Below are 27,006 nucleotides of genomic sequence, written 5' to 3'. Positions count from 1 at the left end.
GCTTATTTATTTGTACTTTGTTCTTCTTGTGATACTGATGACTAACAGTCCTTCTACTTCCTTGGGATTCGGCCGAGTTTGCCATCTCTAGCTATTTTCGTCACTTCCATTCTGGAGATGTGTTCCTTCCTCTTAATGTATTTCCGTTAGAGCACGTCATCCTTTTTGTTTCAGCTTTTTCGGCTCGTACTTCACCTGCGTGTGTTATGACTGGCTCTACATAGGCTTTATAAATTCTTACCTTGATTACCGTGAGATATATTTATTTGGCCTACTGGTTCTTCTTATTGTTGTCTATCCTAGCTGACTGACGTTGTTATTAAGATCCCCATAAGGTAATATTACTATTCCCAAGTAGCTGTATTTGGTATTTTACCAGTGTTTATTTTTTGTTGTCCTCTATTATATTTGGAAGTATTTCTCTTCCCGTTATTTATTTATTTATTTATATATTATAGACCCATCAGTCTCCTGGACTATTTAGGTTCTGTTTACCAATACAATCATATATACCAATATACAACACATTTTTAACACATCAGTTAAAGTACACCCTGTTATTATAAGTATACTAGCGACACGCCCCGGCTTCGCACGGGTGCAATGCTGATACTAAATTAAATACACTACAGAAAAAATATGAACGTTGTATATAAAAACATAGCGGCCCGCTCCGAATTTGCACCGGCATAAAATATATATGCCTATGTCACTCAATGAAAACATGATTAAAATCGATCCAGTATTTTTGGTTCATTCATTACTGCCCTTGGCCTGCACGCATTAAATTTGGAGTAAAACAATTCCTCTTCCCCTATACTTACTATGAAGATTTCCTGCTATCTTTGGAATATCTAAATTCATACAATTTTTATTACATTACACATTTTTAAACGCAAATTTTAAATTTGTAATATCTCCGAAAATATTTGTTTAATTTACATGCTGTAGGGAACCATATTGATCTATATTAATTGCACACTGTATTTAAGGTACTTAATTCGATAAGGATTAATGCCGTATTGCTTAAAATAGCTTCGTAAATAAGCCATTTTCTCACGTAAAAAGTAAACAATAAAAATGGTTAATGTGGGTTATCCCTAAAAGATAAACATATACCATCTTGACTTTTTTTGTAGACCTTTTTATGGTGTACAATACTGTAGTACATTAATTTGAACTAACTCGTAGGGTTAGGCAGCGTTTTTGCTAATTGCTAAATAAGCCTAAAAAATAGGTTAATTTACGACATCACGTTAGAAACCTCTAAAATTAGCAATGTTGCCTTAGTATATTATGCATGTATTATACACATAAACCTTCCTCTTGAATCACTCTATCTATTGAAAAAAAACCGCATCAAAATCCGTTGCGTAGTTTTAAAGATTTAAGCGCACATAGGGATATAGGGACAGAAAAGGCGACTTTGTTTTATACTATGTAGTGATAATGCAAGGGACAATATAAGTACATGGTCGTAATATAAAGTCTAGAGTTAAAAGTGTAGGATAAAGTGTACATATTGCAAGATGACTAGTAAAATATGTCAAAGCATACAGATGCATGAATATATGAATGCTACAGTACAATGGCACAACCTATGACAGTGATAAGGATACAAGGTACAAAAAATGTAAACGAATATGCATGATATTACATCGATGCACACTATTATATTTCTAGTAATAGTCCTGTTATGGTTATAAAATTAATCAGACACTGGTCTATCGTCTCTCCCAGGATGACCAACCGTCTCTACGACGTGTATCTTCGGCATTCAGTTAGTATGTGTTTGATAGACAGTGAGGAACCACATTTAAAGCACAGTCTTCTTCCCATGATGAGAAACTCATAGGTCAGTTTGTGTTGAGTTTATCGGTGACCAATTCTAAGACGCGAGAATAAGTTTAAGTTGCGTCTGCTGATGTTAGTGGTGTTGAGGTCACGATAATGCCCTTTTTTCACCCCGAAAGCTTATTGTTTTCTGTTAGATCCCAACTGAGTTGGTCTAGATGTTTAATAAATCCAGTAGAGTGATGCTTCATGTATCTACTCCAGAATCCAGTCATTCCCTCTTTCATTTTCAATGATCCTAGAGTGAGAATGGAGCCACATAAAGCTGATGATTTTTCCGATTCTTTCCGATTTAAAGGTTAGCTCATGGATAAAATATCTTAGCGGGTGTAGAGGTAGAGATGATTGGAGGCACTTTAAGGATCTCATTGAATCGGATGCGATAACTAATCGTTTGTCTTACACATCTTGTACTGATATCAGGGCCCTACATATGGTAAACACTTCAGGCGTCAATACACTCGATGAAACGGCGAGCCTGAAGTGTCCTTCAGATGTCACCGATGTAAATGCTGCCCCCACGTAGTTATTGCTCTTGGAGCCGACTGAGAATATGAAAAAATATTCAGAATATTTCTGTTTTATGCTGATTGAATTCAGCGCTGATATTGTTAGAGTCAAAATTATCCCTTGGTAGAATCCGCATGGAGAGACCTTTTCCCATTTGTTCGCTTGCAATGTCTGTTAGATTAACTTTGTCGAACGGCTTTGTTAAATTTAAGAAACATAGGTATGCTGGCTTGTTGTATTCTATTGCCTTTTACGAAATTCCTGTTGTTCCTCACTTATTGTAATGCTGTAATCTATTCCTCGTTTTATAGGCTATCAAACAGTTTTATACAATTATCCAACAACGATATTCCTCGGTAATTGCTAGGTCTGACGGTTTTCACGAATTTAACAACTTGATGAAGATTCTGAATATATTTGGTATTATTGTTTGCTTTAGGATCTGGTTGCAAGTTCGGTCAGCTTATCTGGAGATTTGCTGTTTTTAATTTGTTTCATTTCGAAGAAATAAGTCATCAGCAATTGGCGGTGCATTGCGCTGAAGAACAAGCAGTGTCAGTCTTATAAATAGGTGTAGGGTAAATGATGTGGCTCGGTGAATGGAGGTAAAATGAAATGAAACAGTGGTGTTTACATTATGTGACCGTTATTTATTAGCTATATAAAAATTTGAAAAATACAAATGATAAAACGAATGGCAGCGTAGTTACCTGTTGACTAGACTTGGGCAGTAGATGGTGGCACGTCTAAACCAAACGAGGGTTGAGCACTGAATCACAGAAATACCCTTCAATAACATCCCAGATAAACGTCTCGGGGTTGCCGCCAGCTATTCGTTGTCGGGTTCTAGTTGGCGCTGCTGGCACCCCGCCCGTGTTCAACATCTGGGATTATATTTCTGGGTATTTTGTAGACCTTTATTCCACGATGTAAAATTCGACATGCCTCAATGTCGCTACGGAAGATTATATATCGTTTAGTAAGAAAGAAATGAAGACTAAAAATAGCTCGAATATGTGTGCCAGGCTCTATATCGCCTGTGAGATTCCAAAGTCGTACTCACTCTAAATTTAACAACTCTGCTTATTTGCATAACTACTTAACCAAAAATATGAAAATACGTCGTAAAAATAAAACAACGTAATTTGAAAGTACTGAACGGAGATACAAATAGAACATGGTCTCCGCCATCAGTCAGGTGACAGTTATATCTAGTAAAAGATCTGCCACTTGAGAAAAAGTCGACCAAAAAAACAAGGTATTTTTCAATAGCGGAGTATATTTTTTTAGTTGTTTGTTAGGAGCTAGACAATCTGCGTTCAACGAATCACGTCACAAAAAACATTAAATGACGCAATTAGCATCCGCGATAACGGTATCGATTAAGTTTGCATGAGAAACTCTCGAACTTTGATTTCCAAATATATGTTTTGATTATGTTTACACAAGCTTTGAGTATCTCACGTTCGGTGATAATCGAATTTTCGGCCCTGCCTGTAAAAATGTTATCCATCACAATTCGATTATTATAACCGTCACGGATATTCGGTGTTGTACACGGGTTTTGTATGTTTTTCTTTGCTCTTTGAGTGAGAATTATGTTAAATATCATAGCACCAGTTCGGTACTTCAGGTAAGCGGAGATACACTACAAATCTTATCAACGTTTAACTAAAATACCATATAATACACGTAATTTTGATTAAAATTATCTTGAATTATTTAAATTAGGATATCTTTTTTTTCGAGTCAAAATAAAAGAGATATAAGTTGAAATAAGAAATTGACATCACTTCAATTAACACTTGAAAACGTAACAATAAACTAGTAGTATTGATTACTGCTTACATACACTGATATAGGGTGAACCATTATTATTTACTGTGCTTGACATTTTGCCAACGTTGGGAATGATTTGCTCAATATTTCCGGATAACACTCATTACAATTTTGTATAAAATTGCCATAGAAGTATCCGTGCTGGCAGAATATGCGTTATTTTGCGACGTACGTTTAATCTTTTGTTTATCATTTATTCACAATCACATGATATTAGGCAAAAATAAGTGTAAATCAGATTTCGTTAGTCGGAAGGTACTCCCAAGGTGACTTAAGAGTGGTTTCTTAGTCTATTATAAGGCCTCTTTGTACTTATGGGGTGCAAATATCGTGTTGTAAACCTACCAGTAATCCAATGTTGCAAAATTAAAGTTCTTGGATTAATTACGAATACTTACGCCGCATGATGGCTTAACTGCACGATGACCTTAACGCCCAATAGATCTACGAAGTTCTCTAAGACTTCCTGCCTGTAAAAATGTTATCCATCACAATTCGATTATTATAACCGTCACGGATATTCGGTGTTGTACACGGGTTTTGTATGTTTTTCTTTGCTCTTTGAGTGAGAATTATGTTAAATATCATAGCACCAGTTCGGTACTTCAGGTAAGCGGAGATACACTACAAATCTTATCAACGTTTAACTAAAATACCATATAATACACGTAATTTTGATTAAAATTATCTTGAATTATTTAAATTAGGATATCTTTTTTTTTCGAGTCAAAATAAAAGAGATATAAGTTGAAATAAGAAATTGACATCACTTCAATTAACACTTGAAAACGTAACAATAAACTAGTAGTATTGATTACTGCTTACATACACTGATATAGGGTGAACCATTATTATTTACTGTGTTTGACAATTTGCCAACGTTGGGAATGATTTTCTCAATATTTCCGGATAACACTCATTACAATTTTGTATAAAATTGCAATAGAAGTATCCGTGCTGGCAGAATATGCGTTATTTTGCGACGTACGTTTAATCTTTTGTTTATCATTTATTCACAATCACATGATATTAGGCAAAAATAAGTGTAAATCAGATTTCGTTAGTCGGAAGGTACTCCCAAGGTGACTTAAGAGTGGTTTCTTAGTCTATTATAAAGCCTCTTTGTACTTATGGGGTGCAAATATCGTGTTGTAAACCTACCAGTAATCCAATGTTGCAAAATTAAAGTTCTTGGATTAATTACGAATACTTACGCCGCATGATGGCTTAACTGCACGATGACCTTAACGCCCAATAGATAGATCTACGAAGTTCTCTAAGACTTCCTGCCTATAAAAAAGTTATCCATCATAATTTGATTATTATAACCGTCACGGATATTCGGTGTTGTACACGGGTTTTGTATGTTTTTCTTTGCTCTTTGAGTGAGAATTATGTTAAATATCATAGCACCAGTTCGGTACTTCAGGTAAGCGGAGATACACTACAAATCTTATCAACGTTTAACTAAAATACCATATAATACACGTAATTTCGATTAAAATTATCTTGAATTATTTAAATTAGGATATCTTTTTTTTCGAGTCAAAATAAAGGAGATATAAGTTGAAATAAGAAATTGCCATCACTTCAATTAACACTTGAAAAAGTAACAATAAACTAGTAATATACTACTGGTTACATACACTGATATAGGGTGAACCATTATTATTTACTGTGCTTGACATTTTGCCAACGTTGGGAATGATTTGCTCAATATTTCCGGATAACACTCATTACCATTTTGTATAAAATTGCAATAGAAGTATCCGTGCTGGCAGAATATGCGTTATTTTGCGACGTACGTTTAATCTTTTGTTTATCATTTATTCACAATCACATGACATTAGGCAAAAATAAGTGTAAATCAGATTTCGTTAGTCGGAAGGTACTCCCAAGGTGACTTAAGAGTGGTTTCTTAGTCTATTATAAGGCCTCTTTGTACTCATGGGGCGCAAATACCGGATTGCACTAAAATAGCAAACCTACCAGTAATCCAATGTTGCAAAATTAAAGTTCTTGGATTAATTACGAATACTTACGCCGCATGATGGCTTAACTGCACGATGACCTTAACGCCCAATAGATCAACGAAGTTCTCTAAGACTTCCTGCCTGTAAAAATGTTATCCATCATAATTCGATTATTATAACCGTCACGGATATTTGATATTGTACACGGGTTTTGTATGTTCTTTTTGAGTGAGAATTATGTTAAATATCATAGCACCAGTTCGGTATTTCAGGTAAGCGAAGATACACTACAAATCTTATCAACGTTTAACTAAAATCCCATATAATACACGTAATTTCGATTAAAATTATCTTGAATTATTTAAATTAGGATATCTTTTTTTCGAGTCAAAATAAAGGAGATGTAAGTTGAAATAAGAAATTGTCATCACTTCAATTAACACTTGAAAAAGTAACAATAAACTAGTAGTATTGATTACTGCTTACATACACTGATATAGGGTGAACCATTATTATTTACTGTGCTTGACATTTTGCCAACGTTGGGAATGATTTGCTCAATATTTCCGGATAACACTCATTACCATTTTGTATAAAATTGCCATAGAAGTATCCGTGCTGGCAGAATATGCGTTATTTTGCGACGTATGTTTAATCTTTTGTTTATCATTTATTCACAATCACATGATATTAGGCAAAAATAAGTGTAAATCAGATTTCGTTAGTCGGAAGGTACTCCCAAGGTGACTTAAGAGTGGTTTCTTAGTCTATTATAAAGCCTCTTTGTACTTATGGGGTGCAAATATCGGATTGCACTAAAATAGCAAACCTACCAGTAATCCAATGTTGCAAAAATAAAGTTCTTGGATTAATTACGAATACTTACGCCGCATGATGGCTTAACTGCACGATGACCTTAACGCCCAATAGATCAACGAAGTTCTCTAAGACTTCCTACCTGTAAAAATGTTATCCATCATAATCCGATTATTATAACCGTCACGGATATTTGGTGTTTTACACGGGTTTTGTATGTTCTTTTTGAGTGAGAATTATGTTAAATATCATAGCACCAGTTCGGTATTTCAGGTAAACGGAGATGCACTACAAATCTTATCAACGTTTAACTAAAATACCATATAATACACGTAATTTCGATTAAAATTATCTTGAATTATTTAAATTAGGATATCTTTTTTTCGAGTCAAAATAAAGGAGATGTAAGTTGAAATAAGAAATTGTCATCACTTCAATTAACACTTGAAAAAGTAACAATAAACTAGTAATATTGATTACTGGTTACATACACTGATATAGGGTGAACCATTATTATTTACTGTGCTTGACATTTTGCCAACGTTGGGAATGATTTTCTCAATATTTCCGGATAACACTCATTACCATTTTGTATAAAATTGCAATAGAAGTATCCGTGCTGGCAGAATATGCGTTATTTTGCGACGTACGTTTAATCTTTTGTTTATCATTTATTCACAATCACATGATATTAGGCAAAAATAAGTGTAAATCAGATTTCGTTAGTCGGAAGGTACTCCCAAGGTGACTTAAGAGTGGCTTCTTAGTCTATTATAAAGCCTCTATGTACTTATAGGGTACAAATATCGGGTTGCACTAAAATAGCAAACCTACCAGTAATCCACTGTTGCAAAATTAAAGTTCTTGGATTAATTACGAATACTTACGCCGCATGATGGCTTAACTGCACGATGACCTTAACGCCCAATAGATCAACGAAGTTCTCTAAGACTTCCTGCCTGTAAAAATGTTATCCATCATAATTCGATTATTATAACCGTCACGGATATTTGATATTGTACACGGGTTTTGTATGTTCTTTTTGAGTGAGAATTATGTTAAATATCATAGCACCAGTTCGGTACTTCAGGTAAGCGAAGATACACTACAAATCTTATCAACGTTTAACTAAAATCCCATATAATACACGTAATTTCGATTAAAATTATCTTGAATTATTTAAATTAGGATATCTTCTTTTTCGAGTCAAAATAAAGGAGATATAAGTTGAAATAAGAAATTGCCATCACTTCAATTAACACTTGAAAAAGTAACAATAAACTAGTAATATTGATTACTGGGTACATACACTGATATAGGGTGAACCATTATTATTTACTGTGCTTGACATTTTGCCAACGTTGGGTATGATTTGCTCAATATTTCCGGATAACACTCATTACCATTTTGTATAAAATTGCAATAGAAGTATCCGTGCTGGCAGAATATGCGTTATTTTGCGACGTACGTTTAATCTTTTGTTTATCATTTATTCACAATCACATGATATTAGGCAAAAATAAGTGTAAATCAGATTTCGTTAGTCGGAAGGTACTCCCAAGGTGACTTAAGAGTGGTTTCTTAGTCTATTATAAGGCCTCTTTGTACTCATGGGGCGCAAATACCGGATTGCACTAAAATAGCAAACCTACCAGTAATCCAATGTTGCAAAATTAAAGTTCTTGGATTAATTACGAATACTTACGCCGCATGATGGCTTAACTGCACGATGACCTTAACGCCCAATAGATCAACGAAGTTCTCTAAGACTTCCTGCCTGTAAAAATGTTATCCATCATAATTCGATTATTATAACCGTCACGGATATTCGGTGTTGTACACGGGTTTTGTATGTTTTTCTTTGCTCTTTGAGTGAGAATTATGTTAAATATCATAGCACCAGTTCGGTACTTCAGGTAAGCGGAGATACACTACAAATCTTATCAACGTTTAACAAAAATACCATATAATACACGTAATTTCGATTAAAATTATCTTGAATTATTTAAATTAGGATATCTTCTTTTTCGAGTCAAAATAAAGGAGATATAAGTTGAAATAAGAAATTGCCATCACTTCAATTAACACTTGAAAAAGTAACAATAAACTAGTAATATACTACTGGTTACATACACTGATATAGGGTGAACCATTATTATTTACTGTGCTTGACATTTTGCCAACGTTGGGAATGATTTGCTCAATATTTCCGGATAACACTCATTACCATTTTGTATAAAATTGCCATAGAAGTATCCGTGCTGGCAGAATATGCGTTATTTTGCGACGTATGTTTAATCTTTTGTTTATCATTTATTCACAATCACATGACATTAGGCAAAAATAAGTGTAAATCAGATTTCGTTAGTCGGAAGGTACTCCCAAGGTGACTTAAGAGTGGTTTCTTAGTCTATTATAAGGCCTCTTTGTACTCATGGGGCGCAAATACCGGATTGCACTAAAATAGCAAACCTACCAGTAATCCAATGTTGCAAAATTAAAGTTCTTGGATTAATTACGAATACTTACGCCGCATGATGGCTTAACTGCACGATGACCTTAACGCCCAATAGATAGATCTACGAAGTTCTCTAAGACTTCCTGCCTATAAAAAAGTTATCCATCATAATTTGATTATTATAACCGTCACGGATATTCGGTGTTGTACACGGGTTTTGTATGTTCTTTTTGAGTGAGAATTATGTTAAATATCATAGCACCAGTTTGGTACTTCAGGTAAGCGGTGATGCACTACAAATCTTATCAACGTTTAACTAAAATACCATATAATACACGTAATTTCGATTAAAATTATCTTGAATTATTTAAATTAGGATATCTTTTTTTTCGAGTCAAAATAAAGGAGATATAAGTTGAAATAAGAAATTGCCATCACTTCAATTAACACTTGAAAAAGTAACAATAAACTAGTAATATACTACTGGTTACATACACTGATATAGGGTGAACCATTATTATTTACTGTGTTTGACAATTTGCCAACGTTGGGAATGATTTTCTCAATATTTCCGGATAACACTCATTACCATTTTGTATAAAATTGCAATAGAAGTATATTAGTAAATTGCATAGGCAGAATATGCGTTATTTAGCGACGTATGTTTAATCTTTTGTTTATCATTTATTCACAATCACATGACATTAGGCAAAAATAAGTGTAAATCAGATTTCGTAGGTGGGAAAGTACTCCCAAGGTGACTTAAGAGTGGTTTCTTAGTCTATTATAAAGCCTCTTTGTACTTATGGGGTGCAAATATCGGGTTGCACTAAAATAGCAAACCTACCAGTAATCCAATGTTGCAAAAATAAAGTTCTTGGATTAATTACGAATACTTACGCCACATGATGGCCTTAACTGCACGATGACCATAACGCCCAATAGATCTACGAAGTTCTCTAAGATTTCCTGCATTTATCCTGCACTGGTCTTGCTTGTGTATTGATCTAAGGATAACAGATAGTAATAGTACATTATAATAATATTTACATAACAATATTGTACTAAGCATATCTTCTATAACATAAGATACAGTACTACAGAGCAATGATACCCGAGTCCTTTTGGTCCAATAGGACATGATGACTATTTTAGGGAAATTACTCCGCCATATTTTTAGACATTTAATTTGTTCGAAATGTATTTTATTATTGCAAAATCAAAATTCTGATGCAAAAATTTACATTTGGAGTGATATATTTTTAAAATATGCGCCAAAACAATTGTATTGACATCTGTAAGAGTTGCGATATCTTTGTAAACACTTGACAGCGTGTATGTTTACAAGTGTATTTTTTTATTATTTGATTATTACATCATTACTAGTCGTTTAGGTTTAACCTATAATTTGTCTTTATGATAACATAAATCTAGGTATATAACTAGGAGGACATATTGGCCCTATCTCAGTCTCTGGTGAAATAATGTTTATACGTGTCACTGCTGTATTTTTTATTATATGCACCTCGCTACACACCACTACACAAGTTCAGATCGTTTGATTCTTTTGAGTCTGTGTCCTGTTCTGGTGGTATCCAAAAGCTGAAATACTTCAATATTCTTATGAGAATGAAGTCTTTCCTCAGTCCTATAGTATTTGGGTGCGCCTATAATACCTCTCAGAACTTTGTTCTAAAAAATTTGTATTTTATTTATGTCACTCCTTGCAGAACATCTCCATAATTGAACTCCATATGTACATATAGGTTTCAATATGTGCTTATATAATAGCAATTTATTATGTAGTGATAATTGTGATTTTCTTCCAATTAGCCAGTACATTTTCCTGCATTTCAATTCCAGTTCTTTTCTTTTCTTTTTTATATGTTCCTTCCAGCGAAGTTTTACATCAAGATTTATTCCGAAATATTTAGCATTGTTGCTATATGGAATTATAACATTATTTAACGTTATTGGTGCATGTACGGTCTGTTTATAGGTGAACTGCACATGTACAGATTTACTTTCATTGATTCTTATTTTCCAAGCTTGTGTCCAATTATTTATATTGTCATTTGCCTGTTGTAATTTGAAAATTGTAATTTTCGTGAGGCTTCTTCAGCAAATGTAGCCATCGTAATATTCTCCATTTCTGGTATATCACAAGTGTAGAGTAGATAAAGCATTGATCCCAGTACACTTCTTTGTTTCTTCTTGTTTAACTCTAAACATTCTGGTTGTAATGTAGGATTTTAATAGCTCGGTGTGTTGTTTTGGTAGCATTTTCTGTAGTTTATGAACAAGACCTTCATTCCAAACCTTATCGAAGACTTGTACTACATCTAAGAATAAAGCTGAGCATACTTTTTTACTTAGGCTTTTTCAATAACATCTGTTATTCTGTGGACCTGGTCAATTGATGAGTGCTTGTTAATAAACCCAAACTGATGTGTTGGTATTAGATTTTTTCTCTCTATGATCGGTTTTATTACTTTCAGCAAGAGTTTTCAAAAACCTGAGATATTACTGAGAGCAGTGATATAGGTCTATGGGCTTTTATTTCGTTTGGTGACTTCCCATGTTTTGGGATACAAGTGTATAATGATACATTATTTTCATTATATTGAGTTGTTTCATTATATATAATATAACGTTATAATATTATATAATATTAGTGGTATCTCCCGGTCAATTTATTGTTCAAAACAAAGATGTATGTTATTGTATTGTTTTTTGTATATTGTTTTTACATTATTCCTTTCATATACTATTATAAGAAGACAATATGTTAGTGATTATTTGCTATTAACATCTTGCTCAATGGAACAATGGACACAGTGAGTGCCACAATAAACAATCTGCATGAATTATTTGAACGCAGAAATGATTATCAATGACAGAGGTGACGGGAACTGACATACCAAGGTCATGCGATTCAATAACTCCATCTTTCTTCCTCTGAACTGAAAATTAACTCCAATCCTTTTAACAATATGAAACTTAGATAAGTCCATTTAAATGAAATTATTTTCAATAAATTATCTGAAGTTTTACTCACTCAAAGCGATATGTATTGGTAAAAATCTTATAGTATTTATGTAAACAACACAACACAATGGTTCAGTTAGATAGTTTTGACATTTCGGTACATAAAATAACAGTTTTCGTTGAACGCTTTTGAAGACTGAAAATATTAATTTTAATATTCATTATTTTTGCTGTCTAATTTGAATACATCTGCTGCCGAAGCACTTTTAGAAACGTATGGTGATACTGTTCCATCATTTCGTATTGTCGGTTTTAATATATTTATTTTCGGACAATTTCAACTTCATAATGTATTACTTACTTGCCAGAAAATAAAATTAGATTTATATTTGATTTATTAAAAGCCCATCAGCCTCGAGGACTATTTAAGACCTATGCACTATATACATTTTAATATTACAGAACAAGCAGTATATAGAACAAAACAAAAAATCTTATAGTTATTTTAACACAACTACGAGAATAATACGGAGTGAACAGTTTAAGAATCAACAGCAGTAGTATTCATAATCTGTTACATGTTTTGCTGTATTCCGATGGCAGCCAAATAGTTCATCAGTTAGTTGTTCATGATTCTCCAATTGTGGAAGTTGTTTCATGCATCCCTTTAGGCCAGAGAATAGTCTTTGCCGGGCGTGCTCTTAACATTCAACCAAGATGTGCTTGATGATCATCATATCAATCACAGATGTGCGGACTTTCATCCGAACTCATCCGGCAGTGGCCTATTCTGAGTCTGGAAAAATACCCACACCCAATTAACACCTGCTAAAGTTAAAAAAGTTGGGACCTTGATATAACTCCTCTTTCATCTCATACAATTTGTTATTCATCATTAAGACCCAATTTAGTTGATTCAGTTTTTTATACAGTGGGTTAAAATATGTGTTCAAATCTCTTCTCCAGTACAGATGGCTCTTTCGTTACCTTCGATTCCCATATGGGATGGAACCCACATGTATGTAATATTCTTGCCACTATTACAAGCGCAGTGTTTAATTCTCGAATATACATTGTCAGTTAATGATGTGCCTGTGTCGATTTTAAGCTCTCAAGAGAGCTTATAATGTCAGTGATGGTTACGACCGAGATCATATCTGGATTGTCTTGAACGCATTTAAGAGCCTTGTATATAGCCAATGTATATTATTGTATATTTGATGTGTGGAATCCAGCTATTGTTTATGTTATCGCCATGGATAGACAGAACTGTCATTCGAGAAAAGAAGAGCCATTGTAACGTATTATGACTGGCGATGAAAAACGACTCCAGTACGATAACCCCAAGCTCCAAAAGTCATTGGTTAACCGAGAGGAGTCGTCCAATATGACACCAAAGCGAAATATTTATGGCCATAATATTTTGCTGTGCATACGGCGGCATCAGCAATATTTAGAGTATTAGGAGCTGCTAAACCCGAATGAAACTACTTACTACAGCTGTCTAGCAATTGAAGAAATTAAAGAACAGACGCTCAGTTCAATACCAGCTCAAATGGAAATTTCTGTCACACCCAACAAACTCATTAGGCATAACCCCTTCTGATAACCACATGTTCAGATCGATGCAGTATCTGGCTTGGCTAGCACGCTATTTGGAAATGCTGCGAAACCAACAGCGTAATTACGAGAGTGTATCACTTTGTTCCTAGAAAAATGGGAAAAGTTACAGTATATGACGAAAAATATTGCTATTAATATATTTTTCTCAATAAATAACTTTCTCAATAAATAACTTTCAACAGTGTAAAACAACCAGACTATATGCAAGCACCTAATATTTGCAGGTGGTAGCGACTAATAACCCACTCTATGTATTCGTAATTAATACAGATCATGTCTAAAAAATATAATATTTAGTTACATTGTCACAGAAGTATCAGTAAATACTTGTTTTTAATAGTGTCATCGATATCTTGAATTGTTCGAGCCAATTTACTGAGATAACATTCTCATAGTTATCTAAATACATACATCTTTGGTGATTTTAATATCAACCGGATATGTATATCGTTCATTAAATAAATTGGCTATGTCAAGTCGTTGAATGAAAACTATCAAAAACATTAAATACGTAGGCTATAAACTATAAATTTATTATCTAAATGTATTCAATGCAAATTAAAAATATTAGATAACGCGAAATATAAAAATCAATCAATTTGGGAAACATTATCTCGGTGAATATTTGCGTTTGTTCACAAAAATTCGGGCAATTTATCATTAGTTCTCAATCTTAATCAATATTTCTATAAAATATCCAAATCCAACCATGGAAAAATAAAGAGTGGGTGTTTTTAATTTACGTTTCCAATTACACAGTCCGACGAAAACATTTTTGTAAAAACATTTTAATCCAATTTAAACACATTATGTATTTTTTGGTTACTGTAAATGCGTTTTTTATCAGATTTTTATCGTTCACAATTATCTTACAATACAACGTCTTATATCTCAAAAAAAAAATACTTAAAATAACATTAAATTACTAAAATACGAAGATTAGATACTCTCAATCTGTTTTATATCTTAATAAAGTCATTCTACTGATTCCTCACTCACATTACTTAAGTTTTTAGGAAAAAAAATTAAAGATGGTGTGCAAGAAATAAACTTTAAGGCTCATTAACCAAAAGTTTTGATAAGTTTATAATTAGAGGCTTTCCCATTACCTAAAATCATTGATCACAACTCATTTAAATTTTTTTATTAATCTCCTAGAACGTCAAAAATCTGCCCGCGGGCAATAAGTATTATTATATGATTTTAGTTATATAACTAATATAACCATCCCGACATGTAGTAGATCACTTCAGTAACTGTTCTACTGTACAACTTATAATTTGAATTTTATTCCAGATACTATTCTAACTTATTTTAAGGTATATCCTAATTTATTCTAAAAACTATTTTAGCTTATTCTAGATATTATTAAATCTCACTCTATGTGTCTATTAATTAGTGCGTATGACAGTTTGCGTTTGAGCCTACGCACTTTACTGTCACTGCGCACATTTAACTGTTTGGCAAGTGCATTGGAGTACACTAATAGTCCTTCAGAGTACTTCGCACTAACACTCCGAATCACACTCGTTATGGGTTCTATGGGGATATCGCGCTGAATCAATTTGTTAGACACGTAATATGAGGCGATGACTCGCAACACTTCTGGAACCTCTGGAGAATATCTATGCTAGTAGTAACCCCCAGTTCAACACCATAGGTCCAAATGGGACTAAGTATTGACTTATACAGCAAAACCTTGTTTTCTAATGATAATTTAGATTTACGCGCAGTATCAGCCAGTACATTTGGTTTATTTTAAGCCCAAGCTGTTTTGTAACTATATGTTTTTCCATGTCAAACGTCGATCGAAATGCATTCTTAGATATTTAACGTTGTGTGCTTGCGGAAGTTCATGATTATTCAATTTTACTGAGTAAAATGTTCTTCTACAAATGGTGAATGTCACATGGGTATATTTTGTCTAATTTGCTTTGATACGCCATGTTTTCAACCACAATTTGACTTTATTAGGATGAAGTTGGATGTTTCTTGTGGCTGATATTGGATCCCCCTGTTAAGATAAAACCGCTGTATCATCAGTATATGTTGCAAAAGTAGTGTTTCTTGACGTCGATAAGTTAGCTGTATACAATAGATATAACAATGGGCCAAGAACACTGCCCTGCAGAACACCCAAATATATCCAGTGTATTCATCACCCTATTTAACAATAAAATATCTGTCTGTGAGATATGACTTCAGCGCATATGTTGGAAGTGCGTATAGGGCAAAATTTTTTTCAATATAACGTACCGTTCAGTTTGCCACACCTTGTCGAAGGCCTGAGAAATATTGAGAAATACAGCGGAGCAATATTTGTTATCATTTAAACTTATGTTAATTTGCTTGATTAATCTATATATTTGTTCTATTGTTCCGTATTTATTACGAAAGCGAAATTGATGTTCTAGAATAATAATTCTCTACTCTGCGATTATGATCACAGCTAACAGGCTTAGGACGATAAGAGGAGACGTCTTCTGATTTAGCCCAGGTTAAAGAATCATAACGATTTGAGCCACTTTCCATGTGCTAGGAAAGGAATTAAGCCTTAGCATGACATTAAATACGAATGTTGTTAATTTTACGAACTTTCCTGACAGCTCTTTCAAGATTCTTCCAGTTATTAGGTCAAAACCAGGAGCTTTTTTTGAATTGATTTATTTATGTATTGTTTGTTTTACTTTCTTAAAACAGTAAATTTGTGGCAGATCCATTTGAAACGGAGTGTTAAGAAAGTCAACTATGTTATTTTCTTCTGTTGCTGATATTTCAGACGGGTACGGATTAAATACTATCTTTAAATGTTTAAAGAAAACTTACGCTTTATCATTCCTAGCCCAGGTATTGTTGTTTTTTTTGTTACTTTCCAGAGAGAATATTATGTTCCATCAGTTGGCGTTAAGTTTTCTAAATAATTTTGAATTTCTTGATTTTGTTCATTATTTATTAGCTCTTTCAGCTCTTTTGTGGCTATTTCTGTATCTCTTTCTGTTTTGAGAGGTGAATCTTTCTGAATTTAGAGATATTGAACTGTCTAACTTCTATCTAAATAATGGCCAAGTTAGTTTTGATGTTGTGCAAAAAAGGTGATTTTGTTTTGTTGGGAATATTCGAGTTCACTCTTATAATAACTGGTGAGTGATCAGATGATAGATCGAAGCAGGATTAGGCTTTGCACGTTTTGGTAACTCATTTAAATGGTTCTTGTTTATTTATTGTTATTACATTACAATTTTCCTCTATAGTGACTAAATACTAGATATTTTTCTAGGAACACCCATTTGCTCTTATTTAGTCTCTCACAAAATAAAACTTACTTAGCAGTTTTCAGTGTTTTTATCCTTTACCACTTCAATACACAACTGGACAGGATCACACAGATTGGTTCTGTTGAGTTTGCGTCCCAGTTTAGTGTTATCCAACAGTCGCAGCAGTTTGGTGTTAATATGAGAGTGGACTTTTTCTTTATGTCTTGTATATATCAAATTATTTCATCTAGACCAACTATATATGTTGTGATTGTTGAAGAATGTTTTAGGATGGACTAAAACTTTTATGAAAAATATTCAGATATTAAAGATTTTCGTACAAGCCTTTGATTCTCTCTTACTGTATCAGTCACATATAAAACAAGGAAACTTTGCAAACTCCTTTGTTGACCAGGAAGTATGAAGACAACTTTTCATTATCCAAAGAAAATCCTGTTATAGTTCATTTTATGTAAATATACACAAAATTTCTTTTTATAATTATTTTTTTAATTAAAATATATATGTAGGTATTTCAAAAATGTAGTAATGCTTCCTTCCAAGGCTAGGTCAGATGTACTCTAATTGTTAAAAAGAGAAGCAATATATAAGTTGAAAAAGATAAAATATATAGTTATATCTCGTGTTATTCTCACATTAAAGGGTATTGTATAGACTGCGTTGCGTATGTGTATGAGTATTTGCTTATCAATAGCCCGAAAGTATCAGGTCAAGTAATGTACTTCAAACGTTTGCTGTATAACTTGTATACTATACTTCAAGCGATAAACTTAAATTTTACGTAAAAAAATCTTTTACGTTTTTGGGGAAATACTTTGGTAGTGGCGGAATTCAATTTAGATAATAAATTTTGATTATTTATATTTACGATATTTGTTATATGTTTGATAATTTTTAAAATGCATGTATGATCGGATGCATCTCGATAACTGAATTCCACAGGCCCCTTTAGGTTTTGGTATTTTCTTGTACAGTGGCTATTTATTATATAAGGATAATTTAGATTTCCTTCCAGATACTTTGTTCCAATGGCGTTTCCAATTTACCCTTAATACTAAATTATTTTCTTGATGATAAATGTGCACCTGATTAGATATCATATAAAAATTTGGCTGTCGCTGTGAACAATTTATGTAAAATTGAGCAATTCGTCAAACAGCGAAATCTTATGCAACACGATTTAGCAACTTTGCTTTTATTACATCTTATCAAGTCGACAAGTGTTCCGTGCCAAATTAAATGAAAATATTTAATTACACTCATCCTGGTAATCTTATCTGAGATAAATTAGAGATAAATTGTTAAAGTGCATTTTAACATCATTACAAGTAGGCAAAAACAATTGTTAAAAAACAATATCGTAAATGAAGAATTCCTTTAATCTTAACGCCATAAGGGCCACTAATTATTTTTCGAGTGATTTCTTAGAATTTCAAGGTCTTATCATATTACATTATTATTTCTCAATTATGTGTATCGCTAACTACTATTTCTCCTCAGATTTTTACCAGCATTCATTCTTTTACCAGCAGCTCTTCCTCAAGACCCTTACTAGCAAGGTCTGATACTGATATATAAATGATATGAATGAATATATGCTGCTAGGACTATCGCCGATTTTGTAACATTAAGAGATATTCGGATACATGTATACAGAAACGGTGATGATATACTGCAAAATAATTTCGTCATATATATTTCAAACTTTTTTCGTTCTAAAAACTTAAATTCGATAAAAAATCGATTAATTACAATGAATCTAACAGATTAATTATAAATAATAACGATTTTCGATCATTGTTAAATTTTTTTAGAAGTTTCAATTACTCATACTCAAATATTATTAAGCGATTTCTAAGTATTTTTTGTTAAGTTATAATGTTTGTTGCTTCTACTGCTTCTTCTTCTGCGTATATATCATCTAATCATCATATCATCAAAACTTTAGGTAGTTAAACGTGTAAGATTTACCGAGTTTTATCAAAAGATCCACAAAGGATTGCTAAGGAAATTCCAACATTTACCTTCTCCATCAACTGCTGTTGTAATAATATTATTTTTATTACCATCTTGCGATGAGTGATCATTGGGTATATTGGTCCCATTCTGAAATATCCATGTCTCATCTAAATACATAAATTGAAATATATTCTTCTTATATAATCTTCCTATATTTTATGATACGCTTTTTAAAATTTTATTCTTTTAAAAGCAATATCCAGAAGTTCTATTTGACCTCTTCGATACTTTTCAGACTAACAGTTTCCTTTGAAATAATTGTATTAAATTATGCCTGTAGTTAAAAACTGCTCACTGTTTTTATACATTTTATATATCTAATCTCTGATAGAGCTAACATCAAGCTGATCTTGATTTGTCACCGTACGAGGACAGTTTTTCCGGTGAATTCAAGCATATTTACCATTTTTTGATTTATAGCAGTGACAGCATCAGTGCAGCTGCAACACACTAAAAATTATTTTCAATAAAAATCGCAACAAATTAATATTTAATAGTGCTAATTTAAAATGCTTACCTCTCTAACGAATTTCACTGGCAAGAGGGGACCTCCATTATCTCGTTCATGTTCAAAGTAACTGATTAGAAATCTGAATTTTCAATCAGTGTATAATAAGCAGCGATATGAAATTTATCAAAACAAGCAAAGCAATAAAATAACGTTTGACGTTTTATAACCTCTTATTACTATAGTTTTTTGTAGAATTTTGCATACGTTTGACAACCGGACAACTTTGACTGGCTAGTTCGGTTACATGTTCGAACTTATCAGACAGCGAAGTATTGTCCATCGATAGCCACTCCGAATTTTCCCATATTTTAAGCAATCATTTCGCTCACGGCTCATATCGGAACAAGTAATAACCGGATGGAGAAAGGTCTGGAGAATACGGCATGAGCTTAGGACTAAGGTATTTCAGTTCTGCCGTTGATGTTGATGCGTGTGATTTTTTTTTTCACATTAAATCACAGTAATAATACGATGCAAAAAACCTTTCCCTCAATTACATATTACAATTATAATTACAATTAATTCATACAGTACAAAAGATCTAAGCTTTTCGATCATTGCCATGTTTTTCAAGCAATTGGAAATGGTTTCTTGTGTTACTCTCAAGAATTCTACATATTCTACCTGAGTTTTACATAGATCATCTTCGAATACTGCCTGCAAATTCTCGTCTTGATATTTTTCTGGTTGTCCGGAACTCTCTTTGACTTGAGAGTTAAAATCACCCCTTTTAAAACTTCGAAACCAGTATTCATATGGTGAAATCGACGGAGGATGGGTAGTGGTGGCCATGGGCTTCAGACAGCATTCGATGAACTTCAGTCGCCTTTTTCTTCATTTTCTTAAAAAAAATCTTTTTAAATGTATTTATTCATAGTCGCACTAACACTGTTATTTTATTTAGCGACTTGCAAACGTATTCACTTAATTTTTATGAACATTATCCTTCATATTATAAACTTTTTTAAACGACATTTAGCAACAACGAGATTCGATCCTAGTACGTTATTGTCGGAAAGCTAAACTCTTAGCCTGTACAACTGCCGCCTGGGTTTTTCTTCAAATTGAATCTAAAAATAATTCAAGCAAAAAAGTTAATCTTCCCGCAAATGCCATTCGGTACCATTTCCGACATTTTCAACGCACTGAAAAAATTTTGTTGGCATTTCGAGGAAATAACACACTGGAAAGTAAAGCCCGTTAGTTCAACATGAGGTTGCTAAGAAATGTACTTGACTAAATATTGTACAGTAGTACAAGTAGTGGGGGGTTACTTTAAAAAGTTATAAAATTGTTAAGTGATACTTTTTAAAGATAATAATATAATAACATGTACACATTTTTTTTTGGGTTCTTATTTGGTATCTTATTTTTCACTTCACGATTTGCTCTTCTTAATGGAACTTGACATTATTATCATCATAAAAACCTCGAAATACTTCACATTTTAAAAAATCGTTTCCTATTTAAATACTCGGTAACCTAATTAAACAATTACGCAATTTTTATTAATACACAACTGTACTTCAGTAATATACAAAAATCTTAAGATAACGTCTACCTGGTCTAATTGTTTGCTGTATCATGCGAACACTTGACAGCTTGTACAGCTTCACTGACGTGAGTTCAGCCACGTCCTCACCAGCTGATGTTTGGACACGACCAAATAAGGCAAAAACACAAATCGGAATCTCTCTCTATAGATCCTTGACATTTTCACATTATTTGTTTATGTAATTTTCGGTATTTTCGGTAGTAGTTCTTGTTTCAGCGGGTTTCTTCGGATTTGTCACGGATATTGACTGAATATTAGAGTACGGTTGGTGTGAAACTTTATTCAAATCGGTAGTGATGATGTTATTATAGTAATTTCTATAGTGTCTGATTTTGTATAGTTATCAGCTGAGAACATAACCAATAAAAAAGGAAACATATGAATTAATACGACGTAAGCTTGATATGTGTCGCTTAAACAATTGAATACGATATGTTGTTGTTTTAAAACAATAAATTATCAAGTAGGCACAAAAAGTTAATTTCAGTTTTGTGTAAATTAACGTAAACCTTAATTCAAATGCCTTTTATATCAATAAAATGTCGTACCTTCAGAAGTTCATGTAAAATATATTTGGGTTATGTTAAATTAAGTATAGTTCGTATTAGGTGCTTGCATATATTTTCATTAGCGATGTATATTGAACAAAACACTAACCAATGACCAATAATCAATTATTTTCAACGGTTTTAACATATTCCTAAATAAAATGACAGGCAGTAATATATTATTATCGAGTTATTTACTGTATAGAAATATTAGATTTCAAGTTTTAATTTCCAAAAAAACATGATATTCTTTAATTTTTTGCTTGATTTGAAAGTATGTTACCGAAACACATGAAATGCTTTTAAAAAACTTATAGTTTGATTTTTCATAATATCCCAATTGTCAGTATTGATTTCGGCGATTTAAAAGTTTTGGTACTGACGCCAATGACAACGGAAGATATGAATATCAAGAACAGTCCGAAAATAATTGCTTGGTTCGTCAAGGCTTAAAACAGTGAAGCTCAAAGAGCTTTGATACGACTTAGCAGTTAATGACTGATAATGATAAGTGGATCTATAATGATAATTCCAAATGTCATGGCTTAGCCCAGTAAAGTCATCTGCATTACTGCAGTCCACCGGCGTCAACTGAACAGATATAACGGGGTATTATTGCAAAAACGACGCAAAACTATCCTCTTGTGCAGCAACGATCATACATAAACATACATATACATAAAGAGTTACATTTTTTATTAAATTCAATAAATAATTTGAATATAATTGCGTCGCAACACATATATTTAGCGAATTGCTCAAACCATTTGAATTTGATTGTATCAAACCAAATTGAACAAAAAGGCATTGCTTCGTGCAACTACAGTTTCTTTATGTCTTATATATATAAAAATATTAAATATAAAAAATATATAAAATATACAATATACATTTGCAAATACAAGTATAAGTACATATCATTAGATAGATAGTTATTATACAATTATAACTAAACTATGTTAATAGTAGAGGTATCTGATTTCTCAGGTTCTGAATGGTTAAATAATATCAGTAATAACTGAACAGCAATTAAATTATCATCAGCAAAATCATGAAGCTTAAGAACACCTTCTCTAGCCTTGTACCATTTGCTAGCATCACGATAACGATTTCGTGTATCGCAACATTGACCACATCTGTTGTTGTTTTCTCTTTCAGTCGAGGGAAACAATCGTTGAAGGAGGAGGACGTCGAAGAGGTCGAGCCGGCGCCCACCGCCTCGCCGGTGGCCGCCGACGCCGCCAAGGAGAACGACGCCGGCGACGCCGACGCGCATCTGGACTGGACGCCCCAGATCAAGTGCGTCTTCTGCGCAGAAGGGGACGGCAAGCTGGATAGTGAACACGTAGCGCAGCACGGGGTGCTGGTAAGGAAAAATTAATGATATTCATATTCATTACAGATTATTAAAATTATTGTGTGCATATATATTAACGATAAATTGGGAAAAGTATAAAACAACCAGTAATATTAACAAATGATATATTTAGAATTAGAATAAGTTACATTAACCAACGGTACAGCGGTACTAAAACGTTCTTTACATATGGAATTACTTTGAACGGCTGACTAAAAAACTACCTGGACAGTAATTACTGTTCAAAGAACTTAATAGCGCTCTCTTGTTCCGACCTATAAATGACTCTTTACTAAAGAATGATTTTTTACTAAAGAATCCAAGTTCGCGGAAAATGACAGAAGATTTGTCCTAAGGTATGGTTCCACTTCAACTCAGTTTCTATATTTACTTTTAAGGTGGACCAGTGTTGAAAACCCAGCTTTACATTTATAAGTTGTGGCAAAAGGCATTAGAAAAGTTATTGCTTGATGAGATAATGACAGTTCAATTAACGAGTCAACATGTAAATCTGGAAAAATAGTTTCGGAATCTAATTTGAAGACAATATGTTTTTGAAGACTCGTCTCCACTACTAACACGTTATGTACACACATTAACGTTCTTGCAGCTTCCACCTTGTCTTGCTCCTTAAATATTGTTAGATTGTTACCTTGCAGTGTCATCCAGCCAATTTTGCCAAGTAGTTAACATCATGAAATGAATTTAAGCACTACATCACTGGATATTGAAGGATGTTATTCTAAAAAAACTTTTACTTCTTAAAAGAAGATGTTTGTGATAACTTCCCATTTCCTTACACAAAATAGAGAATAATCTCTTGTTCAGTGGACGAGATTTTATAACCTTTATGTACTTGGCACACTCTTTCATCGTTGGTGTCAAGGGTAAAGGCATTTTCTTGGCAACCAATGCCTCTCCATACATTCATACACATTCTGACGTTAAAACTTTTACCACTCTCTCGCCGTCTCTACTCAATCACCATTCAATGTTATTTTTGTCGACATAATCATTAATTAAGTTGAATATTATTTCGCCTATCGTTTGCGTTGGCAAAGAATTACAGGAGAAGAACTCTTCATAAATACTGTTCTCAAAATCATATCGTCCTAATTCATGGATTTGCAATGAAAAATAATGACATGATTTCAGATGGCTTACGACTGATTTTTCAATGTCATTTGCTATATTCACAATCCTATGTTTCACCGTGCTATTCGATAACGCTAACTGACTTATTTGGCTTTGCGGTTTTCTTTTCGAACACTCGAGATGCTTCAAGTTTTAGCATTGGAAGTAGTATCTTCTCACCAAAAACATGTGGATAGCCGGACTTCGCAATTAATTGTGAAATTTTATAAGAAGCCAGGACAAGATTATAAGCTTGAGTTCCTTGTGAAAAAATAGACTCCATTTTTTCTTATCATTTAAATATCTCATCTCATTACCGAAGATCTCTTTTAACTTTCTTTGTAGTCGGGATGTTTTAGTTGCAAATGCCGCTGCAACTTTGAAGATTTCATTGATTCGTTTGATAGTTCGACATTGCAAATTACACTTGATGATTTGTTATCTGTACACTCCATAAAGCCGAATTGAATGTAATCTTCAAGATATAGTCGGATCCATTACCTCTTTTTCACCTTTCTACCACCAACCCTTATTTTTTAATAGCCATATTAGCAATTGAATAATTTATAACCCTAGTCTTGTATATAGCTCTCCCAGTATATAGCACGGAGTATGGATGAGACCGAAGCCGGTCTCCTAACACTCTCACATTATAAGCGTTCTCTCACTCCCTAGATAGTTTTCGGCCATTATTATTGTTAATGACGATCCAAGAATAGAGGCGTGGAAAACAATAAGATATTTAGACACAAATACAACCAAGAAGAAATAAAAGCAATCGCTAACATATTATAACATAAAAGCCGAAAAAAATGTTGTGTTAAAATTACTTATAATTTATTGACTGAAAAAAAATGTGAAGCGAAATACCTCATATTCAAAAAAAGACTTTCCTGTAGGTCATTTCGTACATCTCAAAGAAATCTACAAAAACTTCTTGATTGGAATTGATTCTTGTCAAAATAAAATATGAAAATCATGGTTGGTTCTAAAATCACGTCCCAAAGATAGAAATTGTCGTTTTAGAGGTAAAAATGCGATCAAACTATTTTGCAGCACGAAAACACTCGATCACATGCAAATAACTCCAGAAAACATATATAGAAATTTAACTGCTGCCTAATAAATACATAATTGCCCTATAATTATTACAAATTAACTCAAAATTAGTTCAACTGTTAAATCACCTTAGAAGACAAAAGATTTCAAACCTGAACTCGTATATTATCTGAAGCTAATGCTGAAGCAGGCTTCGTTACTACAGTGGTCAATGCGACAAGACGGTCCTCCTAGTGTTCCAATAGTCGCGGGTTCGAATCCTGCTGAGGCATGGATGTACTTTATGTTTGTGACTATAATTGTAAATATCTTTATAGACAACAGTTGAAAATCCGACAAGGAATAACTAGTCACCCTAGTAACCAGGTTGGGTAAGACCTGGAGATGTCTTCTGGTATGGTTCCCAAATTGGTCATTGTCCAGTCGTTGGGCTTAATGCCGAGGACTGCGGTCCGGAATCCACGTTAAACTTTAGGTTCAGTCCAGATAGACCCTCGTTAGTAAAAAACAAAGTAAAAAGAAAAATATTTTTAGCAATATAGCAATAAGAGTATACCAATTTTTATTGCTAATACTTTAATATTAAAAACGATATTCTAAATCTTATTTTTACACTCTATACATTCATTTGACATGACTCATTTGACCACAAAAAAACACAAACCACAAACTGTGGACCATATCTCATTATTATTGTTAAAACACCATACATTTGTATATGTTTAAAATAATTTCGTTAACCTAACAACATAAGGATAAATAATTATCAATACTGGTAAACAGTTATTAAAACAATAAAAACTGGACATCTAACAATAAAAATGCTTTAGTGTTCCAAATCAGCAATTGTTACAATCAATACAACCCGATATTAAAACAATTAAAAACCAGCAACCACGATTATACTTTTACAATTTATTTAGCTATTGTGTGACTTGCAAAATATAAGTGCTATTAAAAGTGTCTGTTGGTGACTATTAAATTGTCTATTACATCATATTTCAATATAATTTACAGTACGGTAGAAAAAACAACGACCATGGTCATGATTTGTAATAACTAATTTTAGTATATATATAGTATCCCAATATATATTATACCGTTTATAACCACAAATAGTGAATATCCTGTCTTAAGCATATATCCATCAAAAACGTACAGGGTACATGGACAAAATAATTTGAACACCTGATATATAGGTGTTGAGCTACCACTTTTAAAATAATTGCAAATCTTCGCAAAATGCATTCGTAGAATGTTTGAATAGTTTTCAATTTAGTTTTGTCTCAGTCTTGTATCGAAATATCCGCCAACTGCTTCAGTGATGTTCGAGATAGAAATCTACTCCTCATTCGCTGCTATAAGGCCACCAGCAAACAACCTTTTTAGTCTATGTGTACATGCACATTATTATTTTGTAATGTGGCAACGTTTGCAACAGGAATTGCAAGCAGCCAGAATTTGCAGCAGTAATTGAATGCAGGCCA

At 33.1% G+C, this 27,006-nt stretch overlaps 1 protein-coding gene across 11 annotated transcripts in view; it reads left to right on the top strand.

Moving 5' to 3' along the window:
- Positions 1 to 27,006, top strand: part of Eip93F (Ecdysone-induced protein 93F) — a 414,251-nt gene that overhangs the window by 241,053 nt on the left and 146,192 nt on the right. For 10 of the 11 annotated variants that reach the window (XM_076394732.1, XM_076394729.1, XM_076394723.1 and 7 more), the window contains one exon: positions 23,128 to 23,335. In XM_076394732.1, the coding sequence (XP_076250847.1) occupies positions 23,128 to 23,335 (208 nt within the window). Of the gene's footprint in view, positions 1 to 8,798; positions 8,909 to 23,127; positions 23,336 to 27,006 lie in introns of those variants that run through there. The other variant, XM_076394735.1, reaches the window with a different exon arrangement.

The sequence above is a fragment of the Rhynchophorus ferrugineus genome, unplaced genomic scaffold (assembly GCF_030347505.1).
Source record: "Rhynchophorus ferrugineus isolate W39M unplaced genomic scaffold, kcgeb_rfMv2 rfM2, whole genome shotgun sequence".
In the NCBI taxonomy this organism is placed as follows: Eukaryota; Metazoa; Arthropoda; class Insecta; order Coleoptera; family Curculionidae; genus Rhynchophorus; species Rhynchophorus ferrugineus.
This window is presented reverse-complemented; position numbering and strand designations above follow the sequence as displayed.